The sequence below is a fragment of the Acanthopagrus latus genome, chromosome 9 (assembly GCF_904848185.1).
Source record: "Acanthopagrus latus isolate v.2019 chromosome 9, fAcaLat1.1, whole genome shotgun sequence".
NCBI classification, from domain to species: Eukaryota; Metazoa; Chordata; class Actinopteri; order Spariformes; family Sparidae; genus Acanthopagrus; species Acanthopagrus latus.
In genome coordinates this window covers 12777551-12791450 of record NC_051047.1, presented here as the reverse complement: position 1 = coordinate 12791450, position 13900 = coordinate 12777551, and the positions used below count along the sequence as shown (strand labels likewise).

The following is a 13900-nucleotide window of genomic DNA, read 5'->3' as shown; positions in this document are numbered from 1 at the left end:
CTCCACACCGAGCCTCATGCAGTTATCCCGTGTAACCTCGCTGACACCAGCGCAATACATAGTGCTGTAAGGGTACTGAAATATTAAGATTTAAAAAAAAAAGAACAACAAAACAAAAAAAAAACAAACAAGTGGGCCTGCACAATTCTCAAACAGTGCTGAACAATAACGCAAGATGCTGGCAAACAAGGCTGTGGCTATCAAGACTTCTTCTTAGGTGACGGACCCTGTGATGAAGTGCACACAATTCAGACTCCTCTGTTTCCATGGAGACCTATTGTGATCCCCAGCACCCACTATATACTTGCAAACATTCCTCTGAAGCCTTTTTCCTCTCTCTCTCTCTCTCTCTCTCTCTCTCTCTCTCTCTCTCTCTCTCTCTTTCTCTCTCTGTGCAAAACGTACTCATGGATGGTCACCAAATTCAGTGTGTGTGTGTGTGTGTGTGTGTGCGTGTGTGTGTGTGTGTGTGGGGGGGGGGGCAAAGGTGATCTGGTCTTCGCCGCCAACATGATGCTTGGCTCCGAAGACGTTCCAGCTGCCTTTTTAGCTGCCTGCCTGTTCAAACTGTGCCATCACTCGGCCGTGCAATAAGGAGTCTGTGGAGAACGGAGCTAAATTTAGGCTGCAGCGATATGTAGACCAGGTGTAATGCACATGGCCTACCTAGCCGGCTCTGTGTGGCTGCGTATTAATTCAGCTACGTTGGACCTGGATAGACCTTTTCGGAGGAGCTGCACCAATAGCCCACGTGCCTCGCACCAGTGTCTAATCCCACTCTGGCTTACTTCTCCTTGGCAGCGATGTCTGCTAAAGCCTTTGTTTTCTCTATATAAACATGCTTAAAAGCTGTCTCTCCTTTCCGTTAATACCATGACACAGTTTTAGACAGAGGGAAGGACAAAAAGATCTGCTTTTTTCTCCATTAAACTGTTTGGTTAAACTGTTATTCAGATGCGAGGTTACGCTTTATTAAGTCGCCGCATTCTGTAAACATCTCTCGCGGCGCCTCGGGGGCCCAGACACATTTCACCGGTTTGTTCAGGAAGTTTTTTTTTTTTTCTATCGGCGCTGAATTCCAGCAAAGCGAAAAAAGAATCACTTTAACCGCTTCCAAAAAAAAAAACAACAAAAAACTGGTATTCATGTCGCATTCGGGCAGCGTTCGGAACTTGCAATTCCCAGCTGATAAAGAGAATACCAGATGGGTCCATTGCAATTACTTCTTTGTGTGCCCATGCAAAGGCCTGCTCATTTATTTATGTATTACACAGGAGGGAGCTTTTTGGGTTTTCACTAAGTTGGAGCTTCTTGGATTCTACATCTCTGTCCTTTTTTTTTTTTTTTTCCAGACAGCAACGCTTCTCTTCACCAGCTTCACACCAAAGCAGCGTTATCTCATTGTGCTATTTTCTGGTTTTCCTCTGCAAACTCCCATTCACCCTGTCTATTTTGAGACCCTGCTAATATCGCGGCAGCCGAGTCGTGCAAATAAATAAATCCGAGCATGTGTCAAAGTAATGTTTGCTTTAGCTGCTCCTGATCGGAATCAAAGAAGGGTGGCATCTGCAACTTGCAATCTCTGAAAGACGAACTGTATCGTGTTGGAGGTGGTGGTGGTGGTGGGGGATAAAGTGTTTGCTCTGATATTCCCAACAGAGTGACATCTCATTACGTTGATTGCCAGTTGTGTGTGCGGGAGGGGGATCGGGAGTGACATTGTGCCTATAACACGCAGACTGCGCGGTAGGTTATGTATGAGAAGGTGACTTTTGTTATCAGCACAAGACAGGTAAACACCGCATATGAATAGTCTAGCTCTTCTCTTTGAAAGCCCTCATTAATGTAACTCCAGTTTAAAAGGGGCACTGTGCAGTTTTGGAGAAGAAATTCAAACTCAGAATTCTACTACTGCCAGTATCAATGGGGTAACAATACAAACTCAAACATTGATTTTTTTTTCGGTAACTACATGATGAGGCAGTTCTCAGAGGAAAACACTGTTTGAAGCTGGACGGTGGCAGGGTCCACCACATATAAAGACATGTGTGTTCTGTGTTCTCCTCTAAGGTCAATTTGTTTACTGAGTCACGAAAAAGAATACAGTTTGTCTATTTAGTTTGCTGAGGCACTAAAGATAAAAAAAATAATCAGCCAATGAAGACTGAATTTCCTTTAGTTAGACATTTAAGTCATGCCCTCTGTTGCTGTTGAATGGCTTGTATCAACCAATCAATCAATCAATCAATCAATCCTTCTCTTCTGATTAAAATATTTTCTCCAAAATGACAGAGCGCACCTTTAATATGCAGCGTCATGTCACTCAGGTCAGCCACAGTAAGGTGGTCAAACTCCCAGGTCACCTTGCAAAACAAAGAAAAGCTGCGGGAGTAGCTGGCTCCGGGGGCTTCATTACCACCCACTCCACTTAACCCATTCACAGCATAAACACTCTGGCCTGGAATTTCAAATTCGGATATGCAAATGTGGCCTCACCCACAGAGGACGGCGGTGCCCCGCACGGGCGGGGCGTGGTCTGCCCCCATGCTGGGTGTGTTGGGTCGGTGGGGCAGACAAGCACGCTGGCAAGTTTTCCCAATCAAAAGTGGCTTGCAGGAGAGAGGGAGCGCGGGACAGGGAAGGGAGCACGGCGGAGCGTTTCATTTCTCTGCGGGACAGACAGAATATAATGAGGCAGGAGTCAAGGAGGCTTTTTGTGTTTTTTTTTTTCTTTTTCTTGGAGAATTAGGACACACGAACCGGCGTCAGGTGCATTTGCGGCACGAGTTGGTGGGGCCGGTGTTCCGGGAGTGAAAGTGTTTGATTAATCTGATGTATTGTGTCAGAGCACAAAGACCTGTCTGCCTCATCTCGAGCGCCCGCCCATTGGGCTTTCTGCGGGAGCGATGGTAGGAGATTGATTATAGTCTCCGGGATTTCCGTAGAGAAAGCCAGAGCCTGCTGCTGCTGCTGCCGCCGCCTGGACCGAGATCTGCTCTCCCACATCGGGGGAGAAGGAAGAAGGAAGGAAGAAGAATACAGCAAAGGACTTATTCCACACTCCGGCTCCCTCATATTCAGCCCGGTAGCTCTCCAAGTCACGCTGGACTTTCTTTCTATTTTTTTCTTTTTTTGGTGTGTGTGAGAGAGAGGGAGAGAGAGAGAGAGAGAGAGAGAGAGAGTGTGTCTTCTAACCGAGGAGGAGGGCTGTGTGAGTGTGAATCGCCTCCGCAGTCTCGGATGCGTAGTAAAACCGGGGAGTGGGTTGGGTCGCCCGGGCGCCTGGCACATACGCGCGCGTCGTCAGCGATAAAAGCGCATAGGTGAGGGCGACAGCGCGGAGGGAAGCGGCACCCGAGGATTTTTTTTGTTTGTTTTTTTTTGTTTATTTTTTTCCCCCCCTCGGAGCAAGGAGGACACCGGAGAAGAGAGAGCATCTCACTGGCAAAACAAACAAAAAAAAAACCAACAACAACACACACAAAAAAAACCAACCCGCCGGACTCACCGGCTGTGTGGATTTCGTCCCCCCCTCCTCCCTCTCCTCCTTCTCCTCCTCCTCCTCCGGCTGCTTCTGCACGCTCGGGAATCATAGACCTCCCTCTTCTATTTCTTCCTCCTATTCTTCTTCTTCTTCTTCTTTCTAAATCAGGGAAAAAAAAAACCTCGACACAGACATCACGACCTCATCCAAACGGAGGGTACTGGAAGTGGATCTGCGGGACGACACAATGGCAACCGGTGCGCTGCTTCTTCTCGCCTGTGCGCTGCTCGGTAAGTCACCAGGGGAGGATTTCAGCCCCGCACAGATTTTGTGATTTTTTTTTTTCCCCCCCCTCCGCTCTTGTTGTGAAAATCCGCATCCACTGCTGTGTCAGCCGCGGCACACCTGTATGACACATGTGCACTGAGTTTGGGAGAGCAAACGTCAGCCTGCGTGAGTCAGGTGGAAGTAGGCTACATCGATAATCACCGCAATAATGACAGATGCCTGTGAACAGCTGTGTGTTTGTGAGTGTGTGTGTGTGTGTGTGCTGAACTAGGTTAATGTGATATTTGGACTTTAGTCACAGATTAACCCTGTGCAGTCTGACCTCCTGCGTTCAAGGGGCTACGCATCACAACCTGCTGTGGTCTGTAATTAACACACACACACAGACACACACTCACATCTAAGAATCACACTGACACCTGCATCTCACACACACACACACACACACCCCAGGGTATGAAGTCATCCGAGTTTTGTTGTACAGTAAGTCAGCCACTGTGTCACACTCACCTGCAATTTATTGGATTTTTTTCCGCAGACAAATGCGAGTCCAAGCATGACACGCTTACACTGACACACACAGGCACACTCAGTACAGGCATGACTGCTGACACACACAACACAGTACATCCTGCCTGCGAACTGTCCCAAACAAACACCAGATGGCTTTTCTGTTCCTGGATGGGGAGGCCTGTCAGTGCTGCCGGGCGGTGGGTGGGTGGGGGAGACAGAGATGGAGGTGGGAGGTAGAGGGGGAGTGGGAGTGGAAGCTGGAGGCCCCCACGACTTGGCCAAGAGGATTACCAGTCTGCAGCCTCGCTTCACCTCCCCCTTTCTGAAGTCACTTTCACTGGGAGGAGATGGGACAGGATGGGATGAGGGGCTGTTTTGGGTTTTTTTTTTTTTTTTCCCTCTCCCCCAGTGGGAATGTGAAATCTTTTGTTCGGCGTACAGTAGAGGAGTCTGCACGCACGTCTACAGTGTAGGCTGGATGATGCCAGGGTGTTCATATTACATAACACTCATGAATCATGTGGTTAAATGGGAAGCAGTGTGCTGGCGATGAACATGTCAGGTGTTGGGAAAGAGCAGGTTCGGGTTTTGTGTGGTGTGTCAGCGTGAATCACTGGCACAGATTTAAGGGGACTCGTGATATTCGATCTCAGTGCGAGGGATCGTATCATATTCAGTCATCAAAAGGCCGATGGAAGCAGGGGCGAGTGAGTTCTCGCGTCGATTGGTCCTGCATCTTGGCAGAATGTGTCAGCGGCCAGACGGCAGCAACATGAAGTCTTTGGACAGAGGGTGGCCCGGATCAGTGGTCTTCAAATAGTTGATTTTCCTGAGCCAACAGTCCAAAGCTACGAAGAGAAAACGTCAAAATTCTCTGATTCCATCCTCTTTAGTGTGAATATTTTCTGTTTTCTTTCCTCATCTATGGCAGTAAACTGAATATCTTTGAGGTGTGTGTATGCGGGGATGACAACTTGGGCCTTGGGAAACACTGATTGACCGTTTTTCAGTTTTCTTACATTTCATAGACCAAACAAGTATCGATCAATCGAGAAAGTACTCACCAGATTAACTGCCATGTTCTGCTGGATGTGATCAGTCGAGAACCTGACAATCGTTTAAGTCTTAAAAATGGCCGAATGATCTTCTAACATTAGAATATTTCCAGGTTATCCGAGTCTTTCATGATAGCGAACTGAATGTGTCCGGGGCTCGACGGTTGGTCAGACAAACTGAGATAATGGACGGTGTCACATTGAGCTTTGGGGAAACGCTGGCAGGCAGTTTTCTTACATTGTACAGACCAACTAATAATCTATCAATCGAGAGAGAAATCAACAAATTGATCAGGCTATTGTGCGTTATTTAAGATGCCGCGGTAAGATCCCCTCCAGCTGAAAAATGCAGTTGCTTGACAGTGAATTGGCTCCGGCTCATTTTGTAACGAGAAATGGCCAAATTTCGCCTCTCAAATGTGAATATTTTCTGCCTTTTCTGAGTCTTTCATGAGAGCAAACAGAACATCTCGGGGCCTGGACCGCCGGTCAGACGAGCCAAGACATTTGAAGACGTCACATCGGGCCCCTGGAACTTTTGATGTTGTGTTTCTCACTATTTATGGATCAAACAATGACTCAGTAGAATGAACGATACTGCAGTTAATCAATAGCCCTGCAGCCACGAAATGATCGACTGTGCTGCACTAGACTAAAAAAAAAGCTTACATTTTGAAGTGTTACACAACTGCATGAATCTCAACCTGTATTTAACACACACGGCTCCATGCACCCATGTATGTGCCGCCTTAATATACTGTTAAACCCCCATATAACCCTGCAAAATGGCTTTTTACACTTCTGAAGTAAGAATTCAACTACGCCCAAGTGATTCATTATTGCTGCTAGTGTATTAATAACACACAGTAACAGACTAGCGGTTATTTTATTGTGGATTTAATTTGCAGATTATTTTCCCCGATTGATGGATTAGTTGTTTGGTCTACAACACATCAAAAATGGTGAAATGTTGATCAAGATGATGTCCTCAGTCGTTGTGTTTTGTCCGCAACCCTATAAGATTATTTAGCTCCCATAAAGGAGTAAAGAAACCCAGAAATGCTCACATTCAAGGAGCTGGGATGGATTCAGATCATTTTGTTTGACTTTTGCCTTCTTAAAAGAAAGAAAGAAAAATCCTTCAAAGCCATTAATCCGCTATCAAAACAGTTGGCGATTAATTGAATAGCTGATAACCTAATCAGTTACTCATGGGACCTCTGTAACTCTGTCGCCACACAGACGGTGTTTGTCACTCTCCGGGTGTGCATGCTCACGCATCAGTGTTGAGTGTGTGTGTGTGTGTGTGTGTGTGTGTGTGTGTGTGTGTGTGTGTGTGTGTGTGTGTGTGTGTGTGTGTGTGTGTGTGTGTGATCAGCTGTCTGATTCCGCCACACGTGAGCCGCCGCACTTTATGTGTTTGCACTCGCAAGAAACGAGAGAATAAAGGTGGATGACAGCTGTGTAAGACAGAGACTAGATCAGTCAAGTTAAACCCAGAGGTGCCTCTCGCTCAGGTTTTTTTTTTTTTTTGCCATGCAAATCTCATATCGGGGGGGGGGGGAGAGTTATTTATGCTGTGTGCGGATGAGCATGCGCGAGTGTGCTTATGCGTGGCACCGGGATTTTATGATATAAAACGTATAAAAAGAGTTGCCCGAAGGAAGGAATGTTTATTAGCTTTGCAAACAGGATGTCTTCCTTCTTCCCCACAGAGAGTGGGAACGATGTCGTGCTTTTTGTGTGTGTGTGTGTGCTGAGTTGTGTGCTTCTGTTTGTGCAAGAGTGTGTTTTGAAACGAGGAGCCAACCGCAAGTACTCAAGACGTCCCAGTTTATATAACTAAATTGAAATGTAATATGTGCGAGGTCGGCTGGTTTAACTGTGAAATGCCTGAGCGGTTTCCATTTACCGGGCTGACAGGAGAGCAGCCGCAGGTTCAGACGAGCTGCCACCAGCCCCGCTCATCAGCTGGTCTCAGAGCAGCTTCACATCGTACAGGGGGAGATTTTTCAGAGCTTATGTCTGACAGGATGCACATTCTGCCTCCTGCACTTATTCACACATTTATATATACATCGCCTGTAGGACAGGTGCTTCCGCCCTGTTCACACAGCATCCGAACATGTTATGAATGAATTTGCACAATCTTATGTCAGATGGTTGGTGCCGATTGGGAAATGTGTTAAATTATTCATAAATGTTGGCTGAAAGCAGGGTGTGGCAGTGGGCGTGGCCTCTTTTCATGCAATCACACTCTCGGCCTCATCTTTGTGTCGTGATAATCAGTGCGTGTCAGACAATTAAAGGTTCATTTTGGGTTTTTAATCTCAGTTGCTGCAAAGCAATGATTCCACAAATCACTGCCAAGAACTTCCTCAATCCTGCGTCAGACTTCAGCCAACTTTATTAATCAGCTCGACACAAAAAAAAAATACTCAGTGAATCAAATAGGATCTGATACTGAGCATTTCAGATTTAAAAGAAATGTACACAAATGTTTTCATGGTGAATTTGAATGAAGAAAAGAACATTTATCTGCACCCTCTTTCCCTGTAAACAAGCCTTTACATAATTTTAGAAATGGGATTCACGCACGTTATTGGTTACACTTTAATTTCGTGCCAGAGTGAAAAAAATGTTCAGAGCGCAGTATTTATTTTCATATTTTTCTCTTCCATCTGTTGGTTTTCATTTATTTCTGTAGGGTGTGAGGAATACGACCGCAGGCTTTAAACATGCGCCGACTGCATCAGCACACAATAATGGAACTGAAGTGAAACTAAGGAAATTCACTGCAGACTTGAAGTTCAGTGAGATGGAATACACGTTCAAGGCTCCACACAGAAATAGATGAAATCCTGTAGCTGCCCGTGGAGTGAAAAAAACAATACATTCGAGAAGTCAAAATGTTCCTCTTTTCTAAAAGGGTCAGCAGCCGCAGGGAAGTAAAACCCGCAGGAGCAGTTGGTGTGATCCACCGTCCGCCTCCTTTTCTGTCATGTGCTGCGCGTTTGTTTTCTCCTCACTCATCCTTATCATTCGCCGAGAGATTTGATGCTATTTTTGATCGGTGGTTTTCGTCTGACGAGATGCCGAAACAATAGCTTGTTATCCCGGCTCATTACAGCGCTATTGATTGAGACGAGAAAAGTTTTTAAGTAGTTGTGGTGACACCGTCAAACTTTGTGCTTATCCGGAGTATAAAGCTGGCCCTCCGTAATTGGCCCAATCAAACGACATGAAAGTGCTTAAGAGCTAATTTCCATTTTAGGCTGCTTGTGTTGTTTGTTTTTTTTTACTACAGGGGAAGAAGGGCAGCACTTATAGCCACTTAAGTATAGGTTCGATTGTCGTGAGGTGCTGTGACAACTGTCACGAACGCTTGAAGGCAGTTAGAGAATGTAGAGTCTCATTTTCCATTTCAGACCTGCTCGTTCAAGTGTGCGCCATTGTGTATGTGGAGAAAGTTTGTAATTTAAAAGAGAAGAAACGGGATATCTGGACAGTTTCCTGAATATCAAGCACACAACACGTGCTCCCAATGAAAATACTAAGTCGCACCCTGGAGCTCTGCCTTATCTCGATATGTACATCTAACTAACTAAGACGATGAATATCTCGATAATAATATGTTGATACATTGTCCATGAATGACAAAGAAAAGCAGCAAATCTGTAAATTTAAGAAGCTGGAGTCATCATGATGTTTGCCGTGAAATTAACTTAAATGATTTGTTTGTTATCAAATTAATTGGTGTTTGATTTTGAATTTGGATGATTCATTTCACAGACTTCTTAAGGTCTTATGGTGATGGGAACGTTGAGGTCAACTCTCAGGCGTTTCAGTCTTTGTCAGGATTGAGCTCTTGCCCTGCCACACCCTGACGTCCACCCCGGCCTCTCCCGTGTACCAGAATAAGACTGACAGCTGGGATTTTTCCCCCCCCGCCACCACCCCAGGGACAGAGACATTTCAGCTCGTGTGTGGTCAAGCCTCGGCGTCTTTTTGCCGTGCATCTCGAGTCAGCTGTTCGCACACTGTGAATTCTTTTCCATGTGTTTGCGAGCCTCAGCCGACACGAGAAGACAGTGCTGTCTAGACAGGGAGGCCAAACGCGGTAACTCACTGCGACGCTGTTTTTGTAGCTGATGAAGTGAAGCGGTGGAAAAGTTTGGCGTGTGTGCGCGTGTGACCGTCCCAAGTTTTGTTAGTCATTATTTTTTTGCCTGTTGCCTGCCACCAGGAACAAAAGGGCCCGCTTCTTCTCTCTGTTCAGGGAAATACGGGCTCGTGCAGCTGTCTGTTTGTGGTGCTGTTTGCTCCCCTTGTTATTCTCCGCGCACGCTTGTTTGCATCATAAGCACCAGTCTCACGTCTCTGTGTGTAAACCCATGACAAGATGCCTTTTGTGCTATTGTTTTTTCATATCATAACATTGTTGGCTCAACTGACAAAAAAAAAAAAAAAAAAAAAAAAAACAATGGAGAAGCAGAGGCAAGACTGTCAGCTTGGCTTTCATCCACCGGCTGTTTGGTGGGGCTTCAGCAAATATTTCTTTGCGATGCGTGATGAAGCTGCAGGCCTTTCGCAGGTCAGTGTCAGGGCCGAGATGCCTTATTAGTCACGGATCAATAGCGCTGGGCGAGGGGTGTGCGGTGAGTTCTAACATGGGCGTGTTTCTTTTGCTGCACCCAAAGGCAGGTCGATGCTGGTTACTAGTGTCGTCTACCCAGGGGGCAAGTAATTGCCCTGTAATACAGACTTCACAGTCGGCTTCAGAAACTCACACCCAACTATCATGGCAGTTTACAACCCACCACTGTCCTCTGTTATCCGGTTTCCTCCTCTCAAAAGTGAAATTCAGTGTGAAGGAATAAAGGCGCTCCCAGAAGAGATCAAGGACAACCTTGGATTGAACTGACCGAACTTTATTGCTATCAGAGCAATAAAAGGAAATCCAAAAGCTGGTTGTGGGTAATCAAAGTCTTCTCATGCAGTGTCTGTTTTATTGTCTTTTAATGATGATCCTCCCCCGTGACCCAGATCCAAGCTGTAGTCTCTCTCTCTCTCTCTCCGGTTCACATGGGGAGAGGAGTGACTGTGTGAAGTGAAGCAAAGTTCTTGAGGGAGACTTCCTGCCTGCCACAGTGGATCAGGGAAGTGGCTGGAGCAGAGGCAGCGTCTGCTTTGTGTCTGATTCTTGACTGGAGCAGCGGCGGCTGCGGCAGCACCTCTGGTTAACTGTCAGGACTCTCGCACATCACAAGTCCCTGCCAGGACCGCACGCTCGTGCTCGCGTGTCTCACAGCGCCCGAGATTGTATCTCTTGTTTTGTGATAACAGCCCAACAACGACCCTTTAGCTGTTGAGTTTGCAAACCTTTTAAGTGGCCTCCTGGGCCGATTTGCATGTATCTCTGCCTCTGCTCACTCAAATGGTACTCCAGCTGCCTCCTCCTCCTCCAGTGAATAGCCCCTGACCTCCCTCCCCCACTCTTTTTTTCCTCAACAATACAACGCCAGCCCACCTCTTCTTCAAAGAGCGCTAATTAGAATCTCCCCTCCAGTGTGATCCAGACCAGAGATTTTCCTCTTCCTTACAGTATCAGAGGAATGATCTGTGTTTAACAGCCAGATCTACCTTTGGACTGTTTACGAGCACCTCAAACACCAACCCAGCCCTTTTCCCCGTTGGGATTTTGTCTGCTCCTCCCCACCCCCCTCTGCTGCTCTGTGTTGGGTGTGATGATGACTGGCCCGGCGAGAGAATACCACTCTCCACCCACAGCGCTCTGAGCTGCTGTCCTACGGTTCTGCCACACTCCCCTGCTCCCTGCATGATCCTCCACCCGAGCAGATCCCACGCTGGTGGGATACACACCAGGCGGCGTAACTATGGCGACTGCTCCCCCACCTGCGTGCAGCTGATCCACACACTCGGGTTTCACGTCCAAAGGTGTGTGTGCACATGAATAAATGTCAACACGCACGATCGATTCCCCCCCCACACACACACTTTTTTGAAAAACCCTCTTGCGCAATGATGGAGAGCACTTCACTCACTTTGCCATTATGTTCCGCTAATGTGCTCCTTTTCCGCTTTACACCTAAAAACCAAAGAGATGCACGATGTGTGTTTGTGTCTAATTGCTTATGCATAAATGCATGAATTTACAAGCGCGTGTCTTTTACTGCCTGAGAGGGAAAATGACTGACAATGGCAAAAAAAGTCTGTTTGAAGTAGACTAATTAATAGTTAATTAGTTTCCTTTCCAATCTACAGCCTAATGCGCAAACGTGGGAACTGATAGCAGGCTGCCAGTCATACAAAAACTAACCACTGTACATAAAGTAGATACAGCTGTCAGGCTTAATTGTGCACAAGCACAAGATGGATAATGACCAAAGATAGCTGAGTGTTTTTCTATAGCCCTGCATTCTTTTACAACAATTAACACAGATATTCAGTTGACTTGTGACAGGATATTATGAAGCTTTGTTTTGTTTTTTTCACATAATCTATGTGTGTGTGAGAGTTTTGTTCATTTCTTTGTCATTCATCAGACAGGGTGGGGGATGTGTGTGTGTGTGGGGGTTTGAGGGAAAGGTTGTGGTTGGTTGGGGGATGGGGGAAATGAGGTTAGCGGGGGAGCAGGTGTCCTCATGGAGTTAATGGATTTGGGGAAGGGAGTAGATTGAGGCACTTAATATTGTGGAGGTGGAGAAGCAGTGTGCATGAGCTGATGCGGATCAACCAGTCTGAAAACCCTGCCTCTGTTTCCTGTCTCGACATTTCTGTCTTACACACTGTTCAGAACAGAAATAAACAGGAGTTGTGATAATGATTGGCACCTCTAACTACCAACTCAAACACTTCCATGTGGCTCACACACAGTCCACAGTCTTCTACTCGTCGCATACTGATGATCTGTAACCATCTGTCACGCTGTAAATGTTTACCAGGCTCTCAGTGACCCACAGAATTGTAAATTTGACAAGGCGGCATTGACTCCACACAATATGCAAACTACGGCGTAGAGACTGTCATATAATTATGTTTGTCTTCCTCAACTTGGTGTAGGCTTGCTGCGGTAGTCAGTGTTCGGTTCATACACTGATTACATTACTTGTCCACATTTTGCTTTTTTTAATTTTGCTTATTGTTTAAAAAGTATTGCCTTTTTTGGTAATACATCATATGTAAACATAGTAGAAATAGGGAAACCTGATAACAGTAACGAGAGAAAGGAGTAGGTTACTTCACTGAGAAGTTGGAGGTGTGCAGCCTGGCGCCCGAAGCACTTTCTCTTATAAGTCCTTATTATATTATAATATATACATATTTAAAACTGATCCGTTGTCATGAAAAATGTCAAAAACTAACATTGTTTCGCTCTGTATCTGCATTTTGGATGAACAATAGTGGTGCTAATCTGCACTGTCTGTAACTAGGCTACTTCAAAGTAAAATTCAACTCGTGTCATGCGTTAAATGCTTTATGTGTGGAAAAAAAATCTGTAAAAATAAGTAATGTATTTATAAATTGACTCCGGTGTTAACGGTGTTGTGACGAGCTTATCGAGGAACATTTTGTAGCCGTGGCAACCGCTCCTTAAATTCAAAGCTTTAACTAATTGATTTTGTTGACAGAATTTCAAAAGTAAGTTTTTGAGGACAGACGTTAGAGCGTATGATTAGTTCTTGTATACTGTTCTTGATTTTTCTTTATGTACAGCTGGTGATTGATTGTTCGCAGTGTAAGTGCTGTGTTTAGTAAAGCATGAATGAATTTTCTGTCCATATAGCGCAGTACCGTGTTGCCTAATATCCGAGCTTCATTTTGAAGTGCTGTAGCTTGTGTGTGTGTGTGTGTGTGTGTGTGTGTGTGTGTGTGTGTGTGTGTGTGTGTGTGTGTCCTGGTTGAGCCTGGCATCGCTCAGCCATTGGACTGTGCGCATATTACAGTCCAGTGAGTTAATCTGAAACACTCCATTTTTTAAACAGTTTTCTTTTGGATTGAGGCAAAAAATAACAATAATAAAAAAAGGGGGACATTGCCACCCAGCTGCATTTTCTTTGAATAATTTAATAACAATAGGGTCAGTAAGGAAATGTCTCCAGACACACACACACACACACACAGTTTTTTTTTTTAACTTTAATTGTGTGTATACGTCAAGATGTCACTGGAGCTGGGCCATATGTGAACTGAGTCACAGCTCCACACAGGCTCTCCTTCTTGACTGCACTGCTGCAAAACTATCGTCATTTGATAATTCTTTGATTAAGTAATCATTCCCTCGCCTTCAGTGTTGACGGACAGAGAGATAAAGTGGCACATTGCACTCAGATAAACAACAGCTTGATGGGTTGAGCAGGAAAACATTTAGTCTGACATCACAGATGAGAATTTAGCTTGAAACTGTTTGACCAGAAATGCTATTTAAAAGCTTCAGAGAGGCATTGCCGCTCGGTGATTATGTGTTTCGAATGATCACTCAGGATGAAACAGTGAAACTCAGAAGCTATTTTTCCTCCTCGTGGTCAAACAGGAAGGA

The 13900-nt window shown here is 45.5% G+C and overlaps 1 protein-coding gene across 1 annotated transcript in view; it reads left to right on the top strand.

Annotated features, from left to right (window-relative positions):
• Positions 1-2609: 2609 nt before the first annotated feature.
• igsf3 (immunoglobulin superfamily, member 3) overlaps positions 2610-13900 on the top strand; it is an 82196-nt gene continuing 70905 nt past the window's right edge. Inside the window, exon 1 of the mRNA XM_037109055.1 lies at positions 2610-3774. Within this exon, the coding sequence (XP_036964950.1) occupies positions 3732-3774 (43 nt within the window). The 5' untranslated portion in view covers positions 2610-3731. The remainder of the gene's footprint in view (positions 3775-13900) is intronic.